The following is a 27,467-nucleotide window of genomic DNA, read 5'->3' as shown; positions in this document are numbered from 1 at the left end:
AGGGAAAAGTCATTTGAAAACATCTTGGACGGACTAATACACAACAAAAGATAGTACACGTTTCTTCATATATGAATAATGACTTTTTACACCCTGTTTCATTATCAGGAACAAAAAATGCTATTTTCGGAAATACTTTGTATTAATCTTAAAAAAATGTTTATTTTGTACTTATGGTGCAATCTACGGTAACATTTTAATTTTTTTTAGCAAATTTCATATATTCAATACAAGATATCGTTTGAGGCCAATACCGACTCTAATGATGTATTATGGCAATATGCGGATACTACCTTTCATTATGTTTAAATACCAAATCTTGTTTGCTATCATAGTTCTTCAGTCTTGTTTATTGTTTAAATGAGAGTATAGTATTAGACGAAAAGGTCCATGTTTAATTTGCATAAAAACGTAGTGTTATATGTATTTGCCTCAATAAACGATCTATTAGAAGTTGTTTATTAAAATCATTAGAAGCGACTGAACTGATAAATTAGTTACAACGATAAAAACATGTAAAGGCTACCACATCACGTTACCTCCTATTTAATTAACTGGAAATAAGTAAGTGATCTATTTCTTGAAAACAATACATAGAATCTATTAATAAAAATGAAGTCAACAGCTGTATTACTTTTTTCTTTAGGAATGCCATCCGTATAATTTTTTTCTTCACCTACTACGAAAATATTTCGAAAACGGAAATTTTAACGGTTGTTTTGAGATTTGATAATATTTTTCCCGACTCTGTCCGACGAAAATGAACCAGGATTTTATGAAATTCAGTTAAAAGAAGAAAATGGTGGAATGCACACATATACACCACGGAGTACAAACGCCCTCTGCATGTGGTCGCCCAATCTTAGTAGATAAAGTGATATGGTTATCTCTTTCTTAACATGAATTTATCTGCCATATGCATAAAAGAGCAATTATATCATATAACCTAATTGAATAAAATTGTATTGGTAAAAGGGAAAAACCTGCATTATTTTAGGTGGCTTACAAGAATTAGGCAGGGGGGAGGGGGGGCTCAAATGATGATTTCTTCCAGGTGGTTCTGTTGAGAAGATAGTTGAAAAATAGGAAGCCAGTTATGATTACTTATTTTCTTACAGAAATCCTATGACAATTAGAAAGCTTGAATAGAATTTACTAAGTGAGCTTCAACAGTAAAGGTCCTTGTAGTTATAGCTTTTTTAAAAAATGCGGTGTAGGTATGGGGAAATGTTTCAAGGAGACACAATCAAGTCAGATAGTAGAACATATTCGCTTCTTATATACTATCATTTAATTTAGCGGAAAGTGATTTTATTAGTTACAGATAATGTTACAGGCGTATCTACCTAGCCATTATTTAATTTAAAATAGAACTTACATGATTTTGGTGGTAGCAGTGAATTATAATAATGATATGGTATGGCATTTATCAAAACACCTGTCATGATGATTTTAATCATAATGTCTGTACTTTGTTTTTATTGTGTGTTTGTTATCTGATAACAATGAGACAAAATGTTATGATAATGTTAGCATGATACCAACAAAACTACTCGGTATCTGTAACGGCTACCTAATAGCGAAAATTTACCGTGCCCAGTACCTCGAACGTAGCACCAGAGCCTTGCAACTAAAACAAGCGAGTTGTCAAGAACCACAGGACGTAGTAGTAATAGTAAATAAAAGTTGCGTTTTGCACAATAAATATCGGGAATGAGGCCTTCAAGGAGCCTGCTATAATATTCTTATGAAACATGAATGTGAAATTGAAACTTGAACAATTCAATTTAAACTACTAAAATAACTTAAACACAATTGACAGGTGTAAGCTGGAGTGATACGTGAACACGCAGATTTTTCACATTTTCCGATACATGCAAGTATACGTCAGCTCATTGATGCTGGAACCTTCTTCCCGGGTCTATAAAGACTTGTAATAATAAGATCCTGGTGGTTGTCATTTTTAAACAGACTACAGCAAGTGCAAATTGAATCTAAAGGAACGGCAACGGCACAGAGTCTTTATTGCACCGGAGTTCTTAAGCGTGAGCTGTTCAGTCTAGTGCGTTAATTGCCTATATACAGTGTTTTGCATATCAAGTGGTATTTAATAGCATTAGGGCATTTCGGCCAAATCTGTTTGATTGTAATTTTTGGTTACTTTTCAAAAATACACTTAGTGTTGGCCCCAAAAATTGACAGTTAAAGATAAAATGCCAGTTTCTTTGTTGATTACATAATGCATTTTACAAAATTTTAACTTGGATGACGTCTATAAGCATAATGACGAAACTGTGCACTAATGGGGTATTTGTAAGTGTTAATCAATCGATATGCAATCTGCTATCTTTCTTTCCTGGACTTTTCCTTCCTGACTGTATCTGTTGCGTTGTTTTTTGCGCTAACAGCAAAGCCTTACACATATCTTTGTCTCGTTATAATTACATAAGTATTAATTGATATATGGGCATCAGCACCACCTCAGAATGTCATTTATACGCAACAGAAGACGTGTATCGATATTATTTATATTTTTATGTAACAAGAAATGGTGTTTTTGTAGTAATAACCGCTGGTGGCTGAAACAATTCCTCGAAAAATAAAATAAAAAAACCTATCATTTTAGGATTATACCAGTAGCGGGAAATTCATTTTTGGGCTTTTCCCTACTTCATGGAATGGAAAGTGTTACTGAATAATGTAAAAATGTTCCCGTTTGTGAAGCGAAAATCATCATTTTGATTCTCGTCCGCATTACGATATTACATTTGCGTCATCAAATAAGATATGTCAATTTAAAGTTAGATAGTTTATCTGAAATTATATCGTTCAATTTTTTAATGTCATAGCAAACTTGTTATTAAACTTTTATATTTTTTCAACGCGTCCGGACGGGAAAGAATTTCCAACCGGCGAAACAGACAGATATGCAATTTACACTGAATTGTATTCAGTCATAATAATGAACCCCTTTATTCCAATAAGGTCATTCATGAGTTTCCCGTGATGGTAAGTACGTTTTCTTTTTGTGAATTCGTGAAAAACAGATTAATATTTTTCTAGAATTTACTTAGACATTGCATTACAGTTATTTTCTCTGTCTAACTGTTTATTTTTATTTTTCCAGTCTTACCTTTTGGTTGATGCAACCAAAGAGTAGACTTTGTTTTCTTACACTGATCTAAAATAAATAATGTTTATTGTTGCGAATGAGAAATAATATATAGTCAAAGATCGAAGTTATTTCAGTTTGTTAGAGTTGAACAACACCTAAATAGCGTTTGTAATATAATACATGAGTTCATACTCAGCAGTGTTGGGAAAAAACAGAGAATTGTAAGGACGAGTTTCTCCATACATAGGACGCATTTTTAAACTATGTAACGTACTAGAATTATATGAAGTCAGGTTGTTGTTTTTTGTTGTTGTTGTTTTTTTTTTTCAGGAAGCGTTATGTTAGCTTTTTTCTGTACACATTGTTCAATGTTATATGTGTACGAAATTATTTTTGAAGGAAGATGCCAAACTTACACAGCTAAACCTGATTCTATATAATAGAGGATCTTACATAGTGCTTTTCATATTGATTTATTAAATGAGTTGAATTTTATTCAACGAGTTTAATAAATCAAGCTGGAAAGTCTCACAAATATAATATTCTTTTTCTATCACAGTTATCTTTTCCTGTCGAAACATCAAACAAACATACGTTCTTTTACATATAAACAAGTAGTTTGGACAAAGTCTCCTATAAGTAAATGACGTCGACGTCAAAGCTTTTTTACACTAGTGTATTTCATTTTTATAATGGCTTCTATTAAATACGCGACGTCAAACATGTGATAAATCGTGTTTCACAGACTCTCAACACAGTCTTAAAATTCCAGGATTATCTAAGTGCTTCACAGCTTAAGGAGTCCTGTGTCAGCAATTAATGGGTCCGGTTGCCATATATTTTGGCAATTGCATTTGCGAAACGAAAAGGACTGCCGTGATGGTAAAAATACAGTACCTATGAAAACGCCATTTCTCGTTTTTGAAGCACTTGTCTGAATGGTCATTTAGGACTGTGTGGGGACTATTTTCTAACTCATTTACTTCGTATAGAGAGTATTTATTTTACTGCAACTACTAGACTTAACAAATATGTCATAATTTCATTATCTTTGCAAATTTTCAATTATCTGAAGGTTGTCTTGCCCTTACATTGGATAATTGCATTATCATATACACAAGTAAACGTATCAAAAGCCTGTGAGACGTGGCGGGAGTCGTAATAATCTATTACCTACTTTATATAAACATGTAGTCACCGGAGTCATGCGCTAGAGGTACAAGGCACAGTTAAAATGCGCTACGAAGAAGACATTACGGATTGAACGTAACTATCTGACCATGTTTCGTCGTAGGGTACAAAAATGTGCACGATTTATGTGGTATGTTCGGTGTTTAAGTTTTGGGTTTTTTTTCCAACAATGTTTAGTAAGATAAACGAAGGAATATGTAACATTATAGAATTGTATATAGGTGGTAAATCAAATATATTGTTGGTTACACTTCTGTTTCTATTCTTTGTGTTGCCAAATGTAAGCCAAAGTCAAAATTCCAGTCCTATTATAAATATGTTATTTGATGTTATATGATTGCAGTCTTTTTGCAGTAGTCTTTATAAAAGCTCAGCAGCAGGTTCATTTTACACTTATTCCCGCATGGTATAGAGTGGCGAAAGTGGCATTAGGCATAATTTAATCAAGATGCCTTGATTTGTTTAAATAGTAAAATGATGACTTCAAAAATGTACAATGTCTTCACCGGGGCAAAACAACGACCCACGGAAGCACTCTCCTAAAATATTTGACATTCTGTATGCAAAATAAGGTTCTCAAATAAAAAGATGTAATGATTGTACCCAAATGATAACTTATTAACATTTATATCACAACCTTTATGCATTACCACTGCAATTATGTTTTAACTTTTTTGGACACACCCTTGTTATACTGAGTGAAATCAGAAGCACATTCAATGATCCAAACACAAAAAGCCAGAAATAACGGATAGTATAAGTTATTGTTCTCAAAAAATGGTTACAATAAAGACACTCGGTAGCTACATTTAGTTCTATGCACTGCTAGTCAACAAATAAGACTTAAATATCATATAAAAAAGAATTTATTTTGAATAATTTATAAGAGGGAAAAGTATTTTACAGAGGGTTAAGATGACCTAAATCGCTCACCTTAATTGAGCACAAGTTTCACGGCTAACACGCCTTCAAATATCAGAAATGGATGGGTAGGTTACTCATAGTACTGAAAGATAGTTAAAGATGGTGTTGACAAAACTGTACATGTCATGACAAGTTCAATGCTGATCTTAAAAAAAAAAAAAAACAAAAAGTCTGTCAGTAGGTCAAGTGTCACAGTCAGGTGATCACAACGCTTGGGTCATCGGGTAATCATAATTTAAAACAGTCTAGGAGAAAAAGATAAGAAGTGGACTCCCAGGGCGGGCCCCCATCTTTATCCCAGGGCCTGATTTGAAGATACTGTTCGAGAATCACCAGGCTTGTTAACACCAAATATCAAAGGCCTAGCCTGAACTTTCTGACAAAAATTTCTTTATTTTTGTTCAGTATATTAGTCTATGTTAAACTTGTTAGCCCCAGGAAAGTGCCTCTTTTCACGATAGGGGACCATAATTTGAACAACTTTTGGCTTAGAGAAACAATAGGAAAAGCGGGCATACTTATCATCAAAGTCTTACCTCTTGTCACCCCATTATTAGTAGAGGACAATAAGGCAAATGCTACATACAATTATCAAAGGACATAGGTCATGCGGTTTAGACTCAAGACAATTTTTGAAGCTAACTATTAGGTCTATGTAAAATTTGTGACCCCGCGGGGCAGGGCCTTCGCGCTTCACCCCAGGGCACAATTTGAACAATCTGATAGAAGACCATAAGATGATGTCAACCTGCCAAGTATCAAGGCTCTTTGCTTGGGTTGTGCGACAAGGAAGATTTTAAAAAACATTCCATTCGATTGCCAATTTTGAAGGGATCAACCCAGGATATCCTGTGAAGGTAAGTGTAATTCTGTCCAGGGTTTTTTTTCAGAAAATATTTTTTAGAAACTGTTGACGGACGCCAAGAACGACTGGACGACGACATTGAGCTGTCACAAAAGATCCCCGAGAGTATTTAAAAATTTGGACATAATATTATCTTCAGATACCATATCACTATAGGATAGATTACGAGTGACAGCAACAATATCTTTTCAGAGACATGGAAGAAAACCAAAATACGCGTCCGTTAATGGTTAAAATCATAGCAGTTGCCCTTTATACTGTATGTGTGCTTAATTACATTTATGTATTTAGAGTGCGTCCGAAACTTTGATACCACAATTATCTACATGAAATTGCAAAAAAAGCTAATATATGTACAGTAGCTAAAATTACTCCAAAAATAAAATGTGTATGGCCTAAACATTTAACCGCAAAAAATATATGACGGCCTAAAATAAGTTTAACTTGTAAATTACGCTCCAGTAAATAATACTTCCTGTTTTCCTTATAGTGATTAAAATGCTGTTGTCAACATATGGGATGTCTGGTATAGTCAAAACGGTCAAATAGGAACGAAAGTACTCTAAAATCATTGTACCTTTAGTTACATGCTATATTAGTCTCGTATTTTGTAAATAAACAAGTACTTACAGGACTGGAATCCTGCAATAATGCCTTGGTCATCATTTGTTTTGTTTATAGTGATTACATCAGTATTTAAAAATGCACAAGAATGTATTTTGATTAAATCACAAAACACAATATAAGTTAACAGGTTATGAACGGGTTAGATCAGAAAATTTAGGTTCCATCCTTAAAAAATTACCAAGATTTCCGCGCGATGTCCCAAATGTCTTGAAACTTCGGCTTTTATCCAATTTCCTGTTGTAAATCATTATCTTGCCACACGTTAGACAAAATAATCATACAACAAACTGCTGAGATAACAATTTTATGTCAATCCTTTGCTTACGTGTTGCTTAAAGAAGTTTTCACGTCCGGGTCTTCCCACAGGGTACTCTGCCTTACGGAACTTCAATTGTGGTAGACTTTCAAAAGCCTAAACTAAGTAAAACAAATGAAAACGGCAAGGAAACACTAAATTTACTATCGGAAACGATTACTACCCACTGGAACTAAGTATGATCTGAAATGTACTAGCAGGATATAGAATATTATCCTGTGCTACGTGACGTCTTGAACAATAGTAGAAATGTTCCGCAAGAAACTTATTGGAGAGAATAGCATACATATTTTTATAAACATTATAGTTGTATGGGTGTGTATTCGAGGTATTAAACGTCTTTTCATCAATTTGTCAGTCATATAAACGCTGGGTATACTTTGTAGCAGTGAGCCCCAAAAATTATAGTGCTGCCTCAGTGGAATATAACGCCCATACTCCACCCAGTCATTTATACTGACACCGGTCTTTATCAAAATCTGTTTTTTTAAATAATAAAGTGATACAAATGGCTTTCTCTAAGGGAAAATAGAAATTTTAAGTATGTATAGAAATTGGTTTTCTAGTGCATGTCGAGTTCTCTGTCGTTTTATGACTTTTGTTTTATTGAATATTAAGTCAGGGGTTTGGATGGAAGTGTGTACAAATAATATAAGACTACAAGGTAAGAAAATTAAATCTTCCCTTTAACATTTCAGTGAATAAATAAACAACCTTTACTAACTACATTTTTGTATATAATATAAAACGTATTGTGATATCAAATTCCAGGCCGATATTAATCAAACAAAAATTGAAAACCCTGACAGTTCTGGGAAAATTGCCAATTATAAACAAACGTCAAAAAAAGACAAAGATGGATACTTGTGTATATTGAACACAGTAAAAAGGGGATTTGTTTCTTTGTTTGTTATAGACTCTAAAAAAATAGCAGTTAAATGTTAAATGCTTAATATATAAAATTGTAATAATTATATGAGTTCCATATGACGACATTTCTGTTTATGTGTATATTCGGACTAAGCACTGTCATTATTTTGAATTTCATTTTCGCAATCGGGCTGCGCATATCGGCGATGTCGTGACTGAGATCCATTTTTATGTCATTCTGCATATTTTAAACAAGGTTTGGATTCAGTGTTGATATATTCTCTGGTCCTTTTGGATCATAGAGTCATCAACATAGGGTGTTATAGAGTTCCGCTTAAGCATGGTGCTGGGGGCGTGAGAGGTGTTTGCAAATTTCATTAAGTCTCATGACAGGACTGAATTAAAACGAGTTGCTATTAATCGTTTTTTGTTTGCATTCTTTTCTTCAAAAAGGCTTCTTTTCGACATAACTTGATAGAATGTAACAAGTGGGGTCAATTATGATACAAAAGATCACTCTAGTTTTCAAAATTGAAAACACATACCTTGTATATATAAAATTAGTATAAACTTTCAAAAGTAATTTTTTATAAAGCAGTTTAACATATTATATATGTCCAACTAGACAATGTAGTATTTTCAGGGATTCAGGTAAGTAATGTACAACATCAGTACAATAGTTTGAAACTACAGCGGCAACGTCTGTTTAGAGCAACACCCTTTGTGGGATACCCACTATTAACTGTAATGTAGAGGTTCTTGTTCTGGAGAGGTGGTAAATTTGATAGGATATTTCAGGCTTAGGGAAATTTTAAAGGCTGTGCTATAAGGAGGTGTTGCTTAAAAGAGGGCTGCTACCGGCGAGATTTTTACTGTATATTATAACCATTCAATCTGCTTAATGTATTATTACGTTACACGATTAGTGGAACATTAATAAACATGCTGCCTATGTAAAATGAGTCCATTTTGCAGTTACAGTAATAGTACCTAAAAATAGTTATCATAAACGATGTAGATCACAACCAAAAAAAAACAAAAACTTTGGGGATAGTAGTAGACAAATGAAGAGCTAAGGGTGTTACTAGCCGGAACGCACATAGAACGCATGTTCTCCAGTCAGATTAAGCTTAACATTGGTTTCAATTGCTCATTGGAACTTTTACTGTGTAGCGGATGCGTTGCCTTCAGTCTCTGACTCTTCTATGCAGTTCAATGAACCTTTTAAAAGACGTTAAAATGGATACATTTGATAGCAGTTGAATCAGCAATTACAAAAAAAATAGATCTGGGTCAATAGTAAACTTAATTAGATTTAAATCATTCTCGAAAAATACGTGCTTTTAAACACAAACTCACATGGTACATTATTATTAATTTATATTTGCCTTTTGACTGGTTCCCGCCGGATCATGCTTTTCAGTTGTCCAGGGCTTTGTTTCAATTTGTTACAATGTAAGAGATTTTCACAACGTGAACACTTAAATCATTCAAGACTCTATTTACTCAAGAACGGCTAAGGCTAAATGTTGTAGAATCTTGTTGGATAATTATATAAGTAAATGTTTGTGAGGGTCGGCGGTTACAGTGATTGCAATGCAAGACAAAAAACAGATAGTCATCATGTCGCTGGTACAGTAAATCGCGTTACAATGTTACAAAAGTTAGACGTTATGCCTCACTACTGTTAGTAAGAACCAGATATCAAGTTCATCAGTCGCTGGTACAGTACTCGCACTACAATGTTAGAAAGGTAGATGTCCACGTCGTCAATAGAACAGTAATCGTAATACTCTGTAAGAGGCAGACAATAAATTATGTCGCCACTTGATCAATGTGAACTATTACAAACAGAGATTGTGTGATCGGCGCTGATGCAAAAAACCATAGTACATGGTGAGACAATATAAGTGATGCGTCGCTGGTACCCCAAAACCGATATAAGCTATAATAATAATAATACTAATCGTAAGCATGTTGTAGGACAGATGTAAGCTATGACGTTGGATACAGTTTGCCTAATGACTGTAAGTGATGTCGGGCATGTACACAATAGCATAAAATGACACACAAATATGTATATTGCACCGCTAGTACAAGGTTACTATTATAAACGTTTTTGTTTTGCTTGGTGGTTTAACGCGTTTTTTTCAACATTATTTTAGTAGTAAAGGCGGGCAGTTAACTAACAGTATTCCTGGATCTGTACCAGTACAAACTTTTCTTCGCAGTAACTGCCAACTTCCCACATGAATTATCAGAGATGGAGAAAATGAGTTCAGACCAATGTCTTTTTATCTGTATCTCTCAAATCTTCAGGGAGGAGAACGTTACGTCCAGCCCGGGGATCGAACACTCGCGACCCCGCGATGCCGTAGACCAACGTCTCCCTACTAGCTAACGCGAGCGGGACTACGTTCGTTACTATAATGAAAAACATGCATTTTGTTAATTTATTTGTTGGTACCGTAATGCAAATTTTTTTTTTTGTTCCCCAATTAACAAACAGAGGTAAGTGATGTCGTAAATATAAAAAAAGAAATCTTTTAAAGAAATATGAGTAGAAATGTTTTAAAAATGTTTGTGAGAGTAATTAGGAAATATTTAGAATTACGGATTGAAGATAGAAAGAAGAAGAAACAATGAAAAATCTTCAAAACTTACCTAAAGCAGATATAACAGTACATTAACTGATCTGGTAAAGATAAGCGTATGTTCGATGTAAGCGCATATTAAAAATAAACGCATAGACTACCGTTATTCCGTTATGGGATAATCATCGCCTGTCATGCCCTTGCATAATTTGTCTCGAAAGAAGAACGTATATACGTATTCTTGTAAACAAACAACAAATGGAAGCAATAACACTTAATTAACAGTGTCCTACCGTGATAATTGTTTATTATGAATACAGGTGTGACAAAATGTCTTACTGTTTGATTGCGGAATTGTTGCTAAAAAAAATTAAACGCCTATTGTCTGGTGCCGAAACGTAATGATTTTTTCTAGATAGAAAAGTTTTCATAAATGAAAATAAAAGTGTGGTTTTTTTTTTTTTTTGAATGCCAGAAAAGGTGTTTGACTGTGTTTCTTACCGTGTGTCTTCTGGGTAAATATTTGAGTGAAAAAATATGGATAAAATGTTACATCGTAGTGGTTGAACAATGATTAAATGTCCCAGGGTCGACATTATTTGCGATAATCATTGTGCTTTCATTGGTACAAGCTGTATGCAATAAAAAGAAGTAGTTCATGCGCTGTCAAGTCCTTGTTTTACCTTCGTTTCTTAAACGAGTAAACACTGTAAAAAAAATCCAAAATATTATAAAAATACAGCTTGTTGATTAGCGCCATATCAACTTATAGCGCATAGTTTTTTCTTAAACTATAAGCACATATCGAACACTAGGCGAATCAGAAAGTGCCACTAAAATTGTAAAGGCGTTATACACTTATTTACCAAATTTAACAGTCTATAGTATTGCTTTGAAAGGAACAGTAAAAAACTGTCACCAGAAAGAAAGCCTATCAAAAGAAGGGGTGCAGAGGGCAGAGTTGATTATTCTCCGATGTGTTGACAATCTGCGGTCTACTTCACAAAAAAAAAATCAGCCAGGTGTATGTAAGTGTTTTGTTATACCCCAATATAAACAAACAGAAAAGCATGCTCACGCGGTATTTCATAATTTCAAGGCTGAAAGTTGTTAATATGAAATTAATTAAATTATATGATTTCATAGGTCTAACCAGTCCACTCTAAAAATTTTATAAAACATACGTATTTTTCTGAACTTCTGTTTATTTCCATTCATAAAACACATAGTGTTTAAATTAGTTCATGTTGATCACTATTTGCTCTAGATCGTAAAAGAAAGAAGATATAAGATGTTCAACTTTAATAAACATTGCTAGGTCAACATATCTCAAAGTTAACGACAATCCTCCTATAATATTGTTAAAGGCTCTTAAAAGACACAAAGATACATTTAAGAACAAGAGCTCATAGAACACGAAATGCCCCCACCCCACCTGTGACCTTGACCCTTGACCTATGATATCCAAAATGATATTATTCATCAAGAAGTTATGAACATCCACCCTATGGACTTTCATGATGCTTGACGAAAGCGATTCTTGAGTTATGCTCGGAAAGGAAGTGGTCTAAAGAAAGAATACGACAGACCGACGGACATCTCCAAACAAATATACCCCTCTATTCGAAGAGGGTGGGGGTCGTAATTTTTAAACATGTTTTTATAACATGGGTTCAACAACATGATTAAATTAACGTATTCAAACACATTTGATAAGAAAAAGTAATAAATTAAATAAAGTACCCATACCAAAAAATCAAAATATGTGTAAAACAATAGGAAATCAGGCTGGCTTGTTATGCTTCTTCAGTGAATAATAATCATATATAAATTTTTTATCACTCCTATCCAGCAAATATTCTTACTACTTCCATGAAAGTACTGTTTTTATATTTATATTTATTTATTTATTTATTAATATTTTAGCAAAATACTGTTTACGTCCGAGATGCCGGAGTTTCCCGATTGGTATGTCGATGGCAACGTATCTTATTAAAGCGTCTTTAGTTTGTTAAATTTGTCATGTGTGCACGTTTAAAATATTTCTATATTTCCGGTATAATAAAACAAATATAAAAATTATAATTAATTTTCATGTTTAATTCAAGCTTTAGGAATAATACAAAACTATCAAAACTGATTGACTGTTTTCTTTTGTTGACTTGAAATATATATAAGGAGATTAATATTACACAATTTATCATATACCGTATAGCGGGTTATTTCTACGGTGGAATATTTCTGCGTTCCTGCGGTCTCTCGGTAGAATCACAAACATATTTCCAGCAGAATGTTCATCTAGCAAAAATTTAAAACGCAAAAAAATCTGCATTTTTTTACCAACGTTGTTTCACGCTATGTTTCCCTAGGTAGTCCGAAATTCACATGGAAATTACCGTCGCCATCTGATGATTACCGATAATGGTATAATGGTATATTGTATTGTATTCCTTCTATTGTTGAAGAAAATAACATGCAGACGTAAAAGAATTATTTGGCGGCATAGATAAACCGAGTTTGGGGTTTCTCGACAGAGCGTCGTATCACTTATTCATAAGCAGTTACCTAGGTGACAGATATTTCAATTAGCATATTTTTCATTTTTTCTTTCTTTCTTTCTAATTTCGAATATATTAAACCATCAACAAGTCATCAGTACAATCATATAGATGACAAAGTATTAACAATCACGTTCATAACGAGGACACCTCAAAGTCAGCTGAATATGCTCTACTAATGAAAATGTCGGTCATTGAGCTCTCAAATATATTTTAACCATCGATAAAGGTGAAATATGAAGGAAAATGAAATGTTTCCTTTTTTCTTTTCTTTTTTGTTCAACCATCAAAGATTATTGTATACTTGTTCCGTAAAAGGTAATATTCGAAATATTGGATGACCGCTTTTCCCTTGGAATTCATTTATTTTCTTTGTTAACCAGTAACATAACATAAGGTAACGTATATGGTTTTATCGAAATTGTCATTCTATTAGTTGGTTACTTATATCCTCGATATTTTCTAATGCATTTACATTTACCATAAACAGTAAAGTACATTCAAGAAGTTTGATGGCTTCTAACCTCGTACGCTCGAACGCACTCTTGATAGCTTGAGTAAACAAAGTTGCAGTGAATATACAATCAGGATGGACTATACAAAGAAATAGTTTGACCTTTAACATGTATTTGTTATCGTATATCTTAATTACTGAAGGGATATATGAAAACGCTGTAACATTAATTCTGCTTCAGTAAAACGTTTTATGCTTATTCAAAATTTCACAAAAAGCTATTTTGAATGAAATTGAACCTTGTTGAGACTTGTAAATGTAGCAAGGAACAAGTCTATGATAGTTCGTGTTAATTGCACAGGGTATATCTTAAACTTGAGGTTAACATGATGATTGTAAGGATAACATTTATTATGATTAATACAGTTATCAAAATACAGCAATTGGTTAGTTATTTTGATTGCATACCATTTAACGATCTTTGCTTCCCCTTTAGATAATACAACTAAGACAATTAGTAACATTGTTTAAAAAGCTGAAAAAAATATTTAACAGTATGTTTGCGGAATAAATATAACGCCATGCAAAGATAAACCTCACTTAATTGGCAATTTCGCCAGACATTCAATTTAATATTGAGTCAATTTGTAATAAATAGCATTCCATAACATCAGGATTTGTTTGTTTTCTTTCAAACAAGGTAGACAGGCACTATGACGACAGTATTATGTATTAAAATAACTGTTTGTATGACAAAGACCAGGCTGGTTAACATTTGGTAGATATCGTCAAGGACATAGATAACTACCTTTGTAAGAATTGAAAAAATGTATCTCCAACAGCGATTTTGTGTTACATAAAATCAGTTTTTCGTTCAAATGTGTATTATTTTATCTTTTGGGTGACGCCCTTTTGATATAATTCATTCGTGTAAGCACTTCAAACAATGATTTTATTTATCCAGTAGTAAATGCCTTCGCTTTTTCATCGTCTACATAACCATGTTTCAGGATTCAGAATCACAATAATTGAACCATTAGGGCGAGTAGAAAAATATCCAAACATCTGAACGATGAACCGTGAGACATTAGATAATAAGAACTAAGAATACTTTATTTATTTTCATTCTTAAATGCTCAATGAAACCTGCTGAAATTCACCCATCCGAGTAGCAATGAAACAGATCTATTTATTTCAAAGTATAATTTAACTGAATCCTTTTAACTTTTACTGATTTATCATCAACATGGAATTTAAACATAATGTTTTTCTATGTCTTCAGTTACTTCTTTCGATAGATAAGGGAATTTTTAAGACCGTAAATTAGTTTTGCTAAACGAATGATTGCATAACAGTTACATTCCCTCGGAACTTGAGCAATTTGAACTACATCAAATGTAACAAAAGTGCGTTATTTTCTTGTATCATTTGTCAAACCTTTACAATAATAGAGGTTGATATCGTGTAATAATTCAGTTTACTTGTATGATATGTATGATATCAAAATCGTTCTAGTCCTAGCTTTGTGGTGTAATCATATTTGTATGTCAAAAAGGAAAAAGTCTTAATCTTCTTCAACCAATTGTAAAGAAGACAAAACCAAACACCTGAGTGCACAAATAGAGACTATGAGGTTACTGTCTGATAAGTTTTAATTTATAAGGCGAGGTGAAAGAAATATATTAGGCAAGGCGATTTTTGTAGACGAGCCTAATAAATCTAAATTTTCAGACAGTAATCTAATATTCCATAGAACAATAGTATTCAGACATAACGTCATATATATGACGTTTACCAGTGCAGTTCAGTTTGTGGATAAAATTGAAAAATCGCATTTTTTTTTTGTTTCCTGATAAAAGCGCTTGATATTACCACTTATTTTCTTAGTAAGAACATTTCCAATACAATGATAACGGTTTCAGTGAAAAAATAGGAAAAAAATGTGTTTTCAAAATTTCCGGCTGAAGTGCTGTAAAAGTGAGAAATAGCAAAAACTGTTTTGTTTCTGAATAAAAACATATGATTTGACAACTCATTTTCTAAGTTCAGACATTTCTAATAGAATGGTTACGGGTTCGATGCAAAATTTTGATGAAATATGTGATTTCAAAAGTTCCCTCAAAAGTGATATCTTGATATTGACTAAAGTTTATTAGGCAGGCCGATTTTGTGCTATATCTTGTAAGAGGGTATAATAAAGTATATTATTTGACACAATGATGTTAGAAAATTGGGAACTACAGGATGATTAATCAAATTTCGGTACAAACTGGTTAACTGCTTTATAGCATTAATAAATATTAGGCTGAAAGAGATAAACTACTTACATGCTCTACATCATAACAATGCCTTACCTTACTTCCGTTCCTTGTAAACACAAATTTCCGACGGCCATAAACCCTAAAACATAAAGTTCAATCAAATTTTAACATAAATCTATATTCCTTATCAAAGGCAAAAAAAAATCAATTTAAATATTTTTCAGTTTTCATCTTCATATGATATAACGTTTCCCCTTTGAGAGTAAATAATAACAAATACAATGCAACCTCTCCAGAGCGGCCCTTTTCCAAGCAAAAACATCTCTAGTACAACATCATCAAACTTAAGCTGAAATATACTATCAGATTTACCTCTCCAGAACAACAGCCTCTACAATACGGTCAATATTTGTATCTCCCAAAAGGTGTTGGTCTACAGAGGTAGACTGTATTGTTCAACTGTCTCGTATATATCTTTAATATGTCTTACATTCTGATATACGTTTTGGAATAATCTTGAAAATTATGTAAGAAAATACCTATACATATAGTTTCGTATTTAATGTGACAATGGCAAACGTGATATTTATCCTTATAGTTTGAGATTAAAGAAAATAATGTATGTTGGCTATTCGTTCTATTAAAATAGTAGTATAAATGATTTTTCAATTTTCAGACATGTTGTGTCTGTTTCCATAGACGTTTTTATATTCAATTTCCGTGAAATAACTATTGCTCTAACGTCTTACAAGTGAAAATGGGGTCGCTAACAACTTGTTAACTTCGTCGGTTTTACAAATACAAAATATGAATATTTCTGCAATAAATATTATGCTATGCTTTATTTTATGAAACCGACACTATAAATACGCATTTCACAAGTTTTGAGACATAAATATCTTCGGCTTATTATCGGTTTCTGTATTTTCTTTTAGCTATCCCATATATCACCCATATACAAGTGTTGTCCGCTAGCACTGAGTTTCAGATTTAGAAGGTGTATTGATTGTTATCGCATGGTCGGGAATTGATATGTTTCGCATGAGTTTGTTTCTTATGCTATGTTTTGGTATTATACATTTACATTTAGAAATCGTTTTCAAGTTTACGGACACATAATATCTAAAACATGTTTAAATTTCTTTGAATAAGTATCATATGTAATGAACTTTCCATGAAATTGAATTAAATAAAGCAGCATGTTTATTTGAAAAAAAAAAACACTTTATTTTACAGTTACTTAATTAATTATAATATCATCTGTAATACTATCTGCAAATGTATAACAGCACTAAAACAACGACATTATTAAACTCTACATGGAAATAGGGGGTGAGCGGTTGAGAGTAAGTAAAATTAACACAAATGAATGCAGTAAAAGACATACATGTAGACGTCAGAGCACAATGTACTTATCAGACACCTGATATACCTGTAATCCCCCAACTAACAAAAGTATTATGCATGTTGCATTGCTTACTGACTTTGTGTACATACAGAAGGGTTTACTTCAATAGCAAAATTGGATTTTTGCATTTCTATTATTGTGTTGCTAAGAACCTACATAAGCATTTCATTAACGTGTGCCTCAAACTGGATATACATAGCTGAATGCATAATATATCACATATGTAATCAAATTCCGCTTTTATGGTTTAAGTGTGCACTGAAACTTGTTCATTGATTCAAATATTTTAAAGGTGTGATTAATTGTAAGACCTTTCTATGAAATTTTAGTATTTTTTCTGAAATTAGAGAAACATGTTCAATATAAGTCTTCTGTTCATATAAAACTGATTTTAGAAAAGATTTTGTTTAGTAAATACGCCTAATCATAGCATTTCAATTATCTGTCTAATCACAAAAAGTGTATGTCGTCAGTTTATAGAAAGATAGATCGACATTAAAATATGTACTTTTAATTTTGTTTGAACCAAGTATAACCAGTTTTTCACACAATGTTAAATGCATGATGTTTGCCGTGTTATGACGTCCCACTAAATGTCATGTCTGTCAGAATAATTGGTATAATTGATGTATTGATTACGTAACATAAAAGCACAGATAGTACTCGACTCCCTTTTCATGCTATCTTTGCTATAATTATTGTTGAATTGCTGTTAATAATAGAATTTGGGTCATTTATGGCTGATTTGGGTTTATTATATGGATGGCTGGGTCCCTGCTTCGCACATTATGTCATATACAAAAGTTAAAAAGGAACCAGATAGTTAATAGAGCAGGTACTCGTTGTAAGACGTTGTGTTTAAATTTGGACCAATCAGAAACAAGTTCTAAAAATAGCACGTCTAAAAATAGCACGTCTGCTGGGGTATAAATAGATGGATGGATGACAGAGAGGACATTCGGTATCCAGCGGTTGAAGAAGACACATCGAGGATTCAACTAATAATTTATCCCAGTACCTTGAGAAGGAGACTATTGCAGTCACCCTGTCAGGGCGGATAAATTATTAAAAAGAAGACTTTGGAAGTTCTTAGACTAAAGAAGAGTAGCAGAATTTCGATAAGGTTTCGAGCTATAGAGCCAACGCATAGGAGCTTTACCTTAAAGGTAATTGAATGCTATAGACGATAGCATATATAGGCTGAGCATCGGGAAGCTGAGACAGAGACCCAGAGTTTGGTAATCTACTAAGATAGTAGGAGAGTTCCAGCTTATAGACGGTTCAGCATTATTGGCGAAGTACAGCCAAGGCATCGGGGATAATACCTATATGGTAGTTGAATGCTACATATGATAGCATATAGACGCTGAGCATCCAGAAGTCAGGGCAATCTTATAGAGTTTGAGAGGACAGAGGCCGAGCATCTATGCGATAGGACTCGTATGTTGTTGATTCAAAAACATTGTCTGTCGGGAACTTCAACAAAAAGACTAGTCAAGTATAGAGTCTCCAGCCTATAGGAGTTTGAGCTAATCATTTTTAATTAAAAATTGTTAGTTTGAAACATTTAGTGATTTGCCTGATCCCTGAAATTGTCTAGCTCATAATAAGAAATCATTTACGAATCACTGGTACACGAATCATTTAGGCAAGGTAGCCAGAGGAAAATTCAATATATGAGATATTTGGTCTCACCAGCTCTACGTTTTAACAAAGGACATTCTACATCGTTTGTCAGCTAGTCTAAGACATAGTCACCTTAGCGATTGGACCCAAACTATTGTTCAAGATACTAAAGGCGTAGGCACTTCCCTGGGTCATATAACCAGTATCCTGACAATGTCGTTTTGTGAATTATAGATTCCTGACTCGGACACTTTACATTGGCGACGAGATAGCAACGACATATTGGATTTAATGTTTAATAAACGGCATTGGAATAACAGTGACATAATTGTAGAAATTCATTCATGAAACACTGATGTTTTACTACTATTAAAATGGCACAGGGATTACTAGTGTTCTCTAATTTTGTTGTTAACGAGCCTGCTGTGGACACTAGATGGAAAAAATGGTGTCACCGTCTAGAGAATCTACTAATTGGTTTGGACATAACTAATGGAAAGAGAAAGAGAGCCTTATACTTCTACATTATGCTGGGGAAGAAGTAAATGATATTTTCGATACACTATCTGAGACAGGTGATGATTATAAGACTGCTCTTTTGAAACTTACGGAATACTTTGCACCGAAAAAAATGCACTGAGTACGAGGTGTACAAATTTCGCCAAGCAAAATAAGAGTCAAGTTAGACAATTGACACGTATCATACAAGGCTACGGCAGCTCTGTGAAAACTGTGAATTTGCCGAACAAGACAAGGAAATAAAATCACAGATTATCCAAGGATGTCAGTCAACAAGGTTACGTCGCAAAGTGCTGAAACAAGATATAACTTTGGATGAATTGATTCAAGAAGCTCGTGCACTGGAATTATCTGACAAACATGCTTCCGAAATCGAACATGGTACGGGTGAAAGTGCAAACAAGGTTACAAAAAGGAAATTCACACCGAAGAAAATTACTGCAAAGAAACCATATGTTAAGCAAAAACAAAGAAAATGTCGTAACTGTTGATTTGAATACCCTCACAAGACAAAATGTCCAGCGCAAGGTAAAGAAAGTTTATATTGTCACAAGAAAATTTTGAAAGTGTGTGCCGCTAAAACACAATGAAATCTAGGAAGACTAACAATCTAAATGATTATTCATCGAGTGATGACAGTGACCAAAGTGACAATTATGCATTTGGACTAACTGTAAATGCCATGTCCAGGAGACCATACGTAAGTGCTTCAGTTAATGGACACAATGTCAAGTTCCTAATTGACACTGGTTCTTCAGTTAATGTACTAGATCAAGAGACGTACAACAAAATGAATCCGAAACCAAAGCTTCAAAAACCAAACTTGAAAGTATTTGCATATGGCACTGATTCTCATGTCAAACTTCTTGGGAAATTTGTGACTACCGTTGAAAGAAAATAGAAGTACACTACAGCTGAAATTTTAGTGACGGGAGGCAAAAGCGGTAATCTATTATCGTATCTCACATCAGTAGAATTACAAGTGATTCCAGAAATTCAAACACTGCAACATAGTAAAGTCGATGAAATTTGCAAAAACTACAATTCAATATTTACTGGTATTGGGAAATACAAGGATAAGCAGATTGACCTAATAATCGATCCGGATGTACAACCCGTGTCACAACCGCATAGACGAATACCTTTCCATCAACGGAAACAAGTCGAAAAGGAATTGAAGCGTCTAGAAGACTTGGACATTATTGAAAAGGTAGAAGGAGCTACAGATTGGGTTTCGACGACAGTGGTAACATCAAAACCAAAGTCAAAAACAAATGAAATTAGATTATGTGTTGATATGAGGTTGCCCAATACAGCAATCAAACGAACAAAACACATCATTCCTACATTGGATGATATGATAGTTGATTTAAATGGAGCAAAAGTGTTTTCAAAACTAGATCTAAATCAAGGATATCATCAGCTAGAACTCTCAGAATCATCTTGAAATGTGACGACATTCACAACACATGTTGGAATCAGGCGATACAAACGTCTAAGTTTTGGTATAAATAGCGCCGCTGAATTTTCTAAAATACACTACGCACTGCACTAGAAGGACTTGATGGCGTAAGAAACATCAGCGATGACATCATCGTGTATGCTGAAAATCAGGCACACCATGACAAACGTTTAGATGCTGTTTTGAAACGATTCCAGGAGATAAAGGCTTTACGCTTAACAAAAAGAAGTGTGAGTTCAACAAGCGCAAGATTGAATTCTTTGGATATGTATTTAGTGAAGATGGAATCTCTGCCGATCCAAAGAAATGTGACGCTATTAAAAATGCTCAAGCTCCCACAAATGTGTCAGAAGTACGTAGTTTTCTGGCAATGACAAACTATGTCTCGAGATTCATTCCAATTTATTCGACAATAACTGAACCACCACGTCAATTGATAAGGGGTAGACTGGAAATGGGACAAGGAACAACAGGATGCATTTGAAGCTCTCAAAAACAATCTAAGCAGTAATACTGTAATGACCTACTTCAATCCAAAAGCTGAAACTGAATTAATAGTCGATGCCAGTCCAGTTGGAATTGCAGCGATAATGCTTCAGAATGGCAAAGTTGTCTGCTATGCTAGCAAGTCACTTACTGACGTAGAAAAACGTTATTCCCAAACAGAACGAGAACATCTAGCCATTGTCTGGGCTATTGAACATTGGCATATCTATTTGTATAGACATTCATTCACTTTAATCAGTGATGCCAAAGCACTCGAACATATTTACGCGAATCCTAAGTCGAAACCACCTGCAAGACTTGAACGTTGGAGAATGAGACTACAAGCTCATGATTTTCATGTGAAATACAGATCTGGAGATTCAAACATGTCCGATTATTTGAGTCGACATCCAGATGCTGCCAGTTCAAAACAGTCAAAACAATCAAAACATGCGGAAAGACACATCTCATTCATTGCTCATCATTGTGTTCCAAAGGCAGTAACAATGAAGGAAATTATAAGTGCAACGCGCGATGACAGTGATTTACAAACAGTCATATCAAATGTCAAAAGTTCGAAGTGGAAAAATTCGCAAAACAGTGTAATTGATACATTTGCAAGATGCAAACATGCTCCGACAGTAGTTTATCTTGAAGATGGTGAAGTATTACTTCATGAATCAAAGCTCGTGATACCAAAATCATTACAAGATAAGGTAATTAATATAGCTCATGAAGGACATCAGGGTATTGTGAAAACGAAACAGTTATTACGCGAAAAGGTATATTTTCCGGGAATAGATAAGCAAGTCGAAAAGAAATGCAAAAGTTGCACACCATGCCTTGCTGCAACGAAAACAAATTCGTCAGAACCACTGAATATGAGTGAAATGCCGGAATATACATTTCAGCATGTTAGCTTGGATTTTGCAGGACCTTTTCCGAATGGGAAATACCTACTTGTTCTGATAGACGAATATTCAAGGTTTCCAATAGTAGAAATTATTAACTCAACCTCTTCGAAGACAGTCATTCCTGTATTAGACAAGATATTCTCAGAATTTAGAATTTGCCAAGTTTTAAAATCAGATAATGGTCCGCCAATGAATGGACACAAATTTGAACAATTTGCGAATTATATGGGATTCAAACATAGAAAAATTACTCCATTATGGCCGCAAGCGAATGGTGAATGTGAACGTTTCATGCGATCGATAGGTAAAGCAATACGCGCATCCCATGCTCAGGGTACATCTTGGAAACAAGACATGTATTCATATTTAAGAAATTACCGTGCTACACCACATGCTTCCACCAACATTTCACCAGCTGAATTGTTTTATGGACGTTCAATAAACATCAAAATACCGAGTGTTCAAATACCTTCAAAACAAGGAGACAAACATAAAAAAGCAAGACAATCTGACAAAAGGCTAAGCAAAAAATGAATTCTGATACTGATACTAGACGTCATGCAAAACCATCAAATCTGAAAATTGGTGACACAGTACTTGTCAAACAAAAGAAGGACAATAAACTTACACCACCATTTGACCCGCGTCCGTATGAAATCATTTCTAAAAAAAGAACAATGATTACAGCCAAACGGGAGGACAAGCAAATTACTAGAACTTCATCAGAATTCAAAAACGTAGAAAATCCACCGCCGTTACCATCATCATCATTAACAGATAACGACAACATTATCAACATACCGACTAGAAATAATTCTGATTCGTCACTGACACGTGATACAACCAACTCACAACCTGTACGATGAAGTCAGCGTGAACGAAAACCACCTGAATACCTCAAAGATTATATAACGCATTAAAACAATTGGAATTTAATTAATTAAAAGTGATATGTGTTAAGTGCTGTGAAGCTGGCATAATAATCCAGCAGATAAAAAAAGTGCAAGTTTATATTAATATCAGATTTGATCTAAAAGGATAACATCTGACTTGAAATTTTACTTAGTGTATATAGTGTATATAAGTTTCATTTTATCTATAATGTTATCAGTTTTTACGAATTAAGTGCGTTTATTTCTTTTTTTTTAAAAAAGAAGAGAGAAAGAAACAATGATATTTTGTTAACCATGATATTTTGTTAACCCACTGCTCTTATTATTCTCACAACAATTAACTCTGGAATTTCATTGATAAAAGATATCAATAGAGAATGTAATTGACTCTAGTTTATTTGACATTTCATTTGATTACATTACAGATTTATTGTAGGCACATAGACTGGTGTATAATCAACAAATATTAGGATACGTGCAGAACACACAGGATGTAAACTTACCAATATTAACTGGTGATATTTTCAGTATTAAACTATTATGTTCTGGTATTTTAAAGTGACACTTTGACAGAATTTGTCTAGCACCAATATTATGTTGTTTATTTTAATTTCACATTACTATGCAAGTTTTAATTCAAGTGAAGAGGAGATGTACTGTAGTAGAGTTTATCTGTCAATCTAAAGCCAGACTCTCTAAGCTCCGCCTACATATTATATTTCATTGTAGTATGAGTAAGATCTTGATCAGAGTTTAACAAACATGCAATCGTAACTGATCATTAAAATGTATATTGTCATACACAGTCTTTATTCATTTAATCTTCCCATACAATTATAACTCGGACACTTTACAGATACTTTTTTACATGGAAATGTATAAATTTTCAACTATTGTCAAATAATATATTGAAATAAATTCAATAAAGATTCCTGGCTATTGATAAAGTATGATGAAAAGTACGGTTAATGTCAAATTCCCGTTTCAACCATGGCACCGTGCTATCAATCACTCTACGATTTTCTTTGCAATGTTTGGGGAATCGTAGGTGATTTCGGGCTATGGCTTATGTGTTTACATAAATTATGAGCATCGTGCATTTTTGTGTCAAGCTCTCGGAGGAAAGGCTGAAAGAAATCTGTATAAACAATACGCAAAACTTATACGTAAAACGTGCAATTTCAGTGCAGTTGCCGTGCAGTCTCCGTAAACTTCCAACGGAATATTTTGTGTTGGCTGCACAATCAGCGAGCGGCCCTAAACATGTCCGATCTGGGATTGCACAATGCCGCTTGTGTCATGTCTATGGCTTACGGTTGTTTTCAACTTTGTATAACTTCTCTCTTAACAAAATCGAAGAGCCCGCCGAGCCCATGAATCCGTACAAATATCACACAGCCGCCTATTGCCTCCGCACAGATGTCGCACGGAAAAGAGCAAACGGGAAGTATACGAGCTCTGCAGACGCATCGCATGCCAAATGTGAATAGCACATAAGTGAGCTAAAAGTGGAACGCGAAAATGGATACTAAATTGGTCAATACCCTTTATCAAATCAATTCAAAACATTTTTTGCAACACGTTACAAAATATTAACACCTCCATATTAAATAATATCATCTATCTATAATTCACAAAACCTGTTTAACTATTTCTAACAGAAATACTATATCGACATGGTATTTAATGTTTATGTGTACTTGATCTTAGCCGCTCAACCAATGTTTACATGTAGAGTGCTCTACGGGTTACTGCGTTGTTTAAATGTGGCTATTCCTGTGGGTCTGCTGCCCTTACTAAACTGTTTTCCAGAATAAACATACAGATTATATTTTAAATGCGTGGGTAATATGCGTGAGAGGTGTTGCACATTTCATTACATGAACAGACTTAATCAAACCGAGTCTGCTTTTATTCTCCTTGGTTGCATTCTTTGCTTCCCAAGGATCTTTTTACAGATCGTATTATTCATATGTCGTCACAATAAAAGAATATTTCTTGCAGACAGTATGATAGATAATATTTCAATAGTTAAAAATATTGAAAATGGCCGAGGGGTAAAGGTCTCTGACTTTGAACATTTTGCCCCTCACCGATGTAGGATCAACGTGTGTTGCATTCTGAATGTGAGGAAGCCTTCGAGCTGGCTTATTAAATTCAGTGGATCTGGCCAGGTACCCTCCCGTAATGGAAAAAATGCGCGGAAAGGCACATAAGGTCTTCCTCCACCACACAAACTGTAAAGTGGTCATATGACCTATAACTGTTTCTGTACGACGTTAAACCTTACAAAACTTTAAAATATCGCTTTTTGTAATTAAATGGGCTGTAGCATTTTATAAAATGAGTTTCCCGGAATTAAATATTTAATAACATATTTTATTACTTGAACAGATAAAATCTGGATTTTAAACACGGAAAAAAAAAGAATCTTATTGAAAACGTATAATATATAAACAGACTATAGAAAGCAAACCCACGATTTAAATTTTGTATCGAAACAAATCAATTTTAGACCATACGACAACTATACACAGACCGTCGGAATTTGAAACATTAAATTATGAAAACTGCGCTTGCAAACATCGCTTGTATATGGGCGGTACATTGGCTTTCCAAAAGCAAAAACAAGTCAAAAATGTTCCTCTTGATATTTGTCTTTCAGTGTTCATTTTGCCGTGACCAAATGTGCAACAAACAAGTGTCATTTTCTACATAGTCTACTGTTTGATTTCTACACCTATATTCTTACTACAAAAACCAAACACGAAAAGTCCTCTTGCATAGTAAGCTCTACTCTTTTATATTTCTATAAATTTCACAAAAGCATTGCTTTTACAGAAAGTTGTATCTGTGACCAAGTTATAAAATCTGAGTAGTTTTGTATAATAGATGTTGAAAAACGCTGCGCAAACCGATGTAATCTCAGCTTATCAGAATTCAATTAGTTTTTGTTTTGAATATTTACTGAAAGAAGCATTGTTCAAATGTGTACCTTAAGCAATCTTTGAACAAGTGAAAAATATACATGTAGTTAGGATCGGCAATGTTATATTGTGTAAACGATACAATTATAATATATCGTTTATTCTACAATATGATAAAACAGAATACACACACACAAAACAACAACTGGAGAATATTTATATTTCAAAACTTGTGAAATGCATATTTCAAATATCACTGTAATAAAATAAAGACATGTGATAAAATTTAAGGCAGAAATATTCATATTTAGTATATGTTAACATATTTTGCGGTACATTCTACCATAATACCATACAACCTACGCAATCAACAACGCTATCAAAAGATTGCTTCCGATAAGTAAGCTTATTGTAGAGTTTACTTACATCGAATTTACAAGTGTTATTTAGGTGAATGTAATTCGTGAATTTGAAATATGAAAAATGGCATTTTGTTATATGACGGATATCACAATTCATATGTTTCACCAGGTCGCTTTGGCGTAACACATACACCATTTGCAGCTATTTTTGCGTTACAAAGCTTGCGGTATTTGATTTTTTGCGAGAACAACAATGTGCAGCACTCTCTACAATAAACATATTTGACCTACTTTGGAAGCTGATTACGTTTCACACCCTACTTGTGTAAACATAGGTCAATTATTTTTAAATGCTCTCGTCGATCATTTGACACAGTTAAGTTGGTAATGCATTGTATGTTGTCCAAATATTTGACGGAGTTACCCTTCCACTGTGTTAATTTTACAGTGCAGTAACTGTTAATGTCTTACTCACGAAATTTATTTTGAAAATTTATAGATCCTATACATTTTACACTTTCACAGGAAGCGCTGTATCAAGTCGGATGCCGAATCGCGAAATTAGAATTAACTCCCTTGGCAAAAGTGAAGGTCACATGCACCGGAAACATGATGGATTTAAAAGTAAACAAGGACTAGAACAATGATGTTTTGCTTGAAATGATAGTTGAAAAGAACAGGTTGACGAAGTTAATAGGAAATAGCACCATAATATTGCTTTTTCTTTCCTTTATTCATTTATTCTCTTAGTACCGCGAAAATAGCTGCAAACAGGGTACATTAGCTCCGTGGCATCTAAACGAAAATTAAATAGGACCATGATTTCACTTTGATTTTGTTTAAAAACAGTTCCAAAGGCGTGTGAATTTCCATATTTGTATTATGCAGTTATATTAGTTAAGAGAAATCAAGTGTTGTATTTTCAAAAAATGTGCGCATTTGCGTTGTTCAGCAACGCAGTCATGTATCAGAATATTAAATTTTATTTTTTCTAAATTATTCGGTTACTATGTGAAAATTTTTTCAGTGATGTTGATATCTATATAAATACAACGGCTCATGAAAATGTTAATTACAGAAGTAGAGCACACCCTC

The 27,467-nt window shown here is 33.8% G+C and overlaps 1 protein-coding gene across 1 annotated transcript; it reads left to right on the top strand.

Annotated features, from left to right (window-relative positions):
* The first annotated feature begins 21,308 nt into the window (after positions 1 to 21,308).
* Positions 21,309 to 22,724, top strand: LOC128551284 (uncharacterized protein K02A2.6-like). The gene has a single exon (XM_053532065.1). The coding sequence runs from the start codon at positions 21,309 to 21,311 to the stop codon at positions 22,722 to 22,724; it is 1,416 nt and encodes a 471-aa protein (XP_053388040.1).
* The last annotated feature ends 4,743 nt before the right edge of the window (positions 22,725 to 27,467 follow it).

This window comes from Mercenaria mercenaria, chromosome 19, assembly GCF_021730395.1.
Source record: "Mercenaria mercenaria strain notata chromosome 19, MADL_Memer_1, whole genome shotgun sequence".
Taxonomy (NCBI): Eukaryota; Metazoa; Mollusca; class Bivalvia; order Venerida; family Veneridae; genus Mercenaria; species Mercenaria mercenaria.
This window is presented reverse-complemented; position numbering and strand designations above follow the sequence as displayed.

What these genes read in the sequence shown, in the direction of transcription:
- LOC128551284 (XM_053532065.1), top strand. Translation starts at nt 21,309, where the DNA reads ATGACCTACTTCAATCCAAAAGCTGAAACTGAATTAATAGTCGATGCC.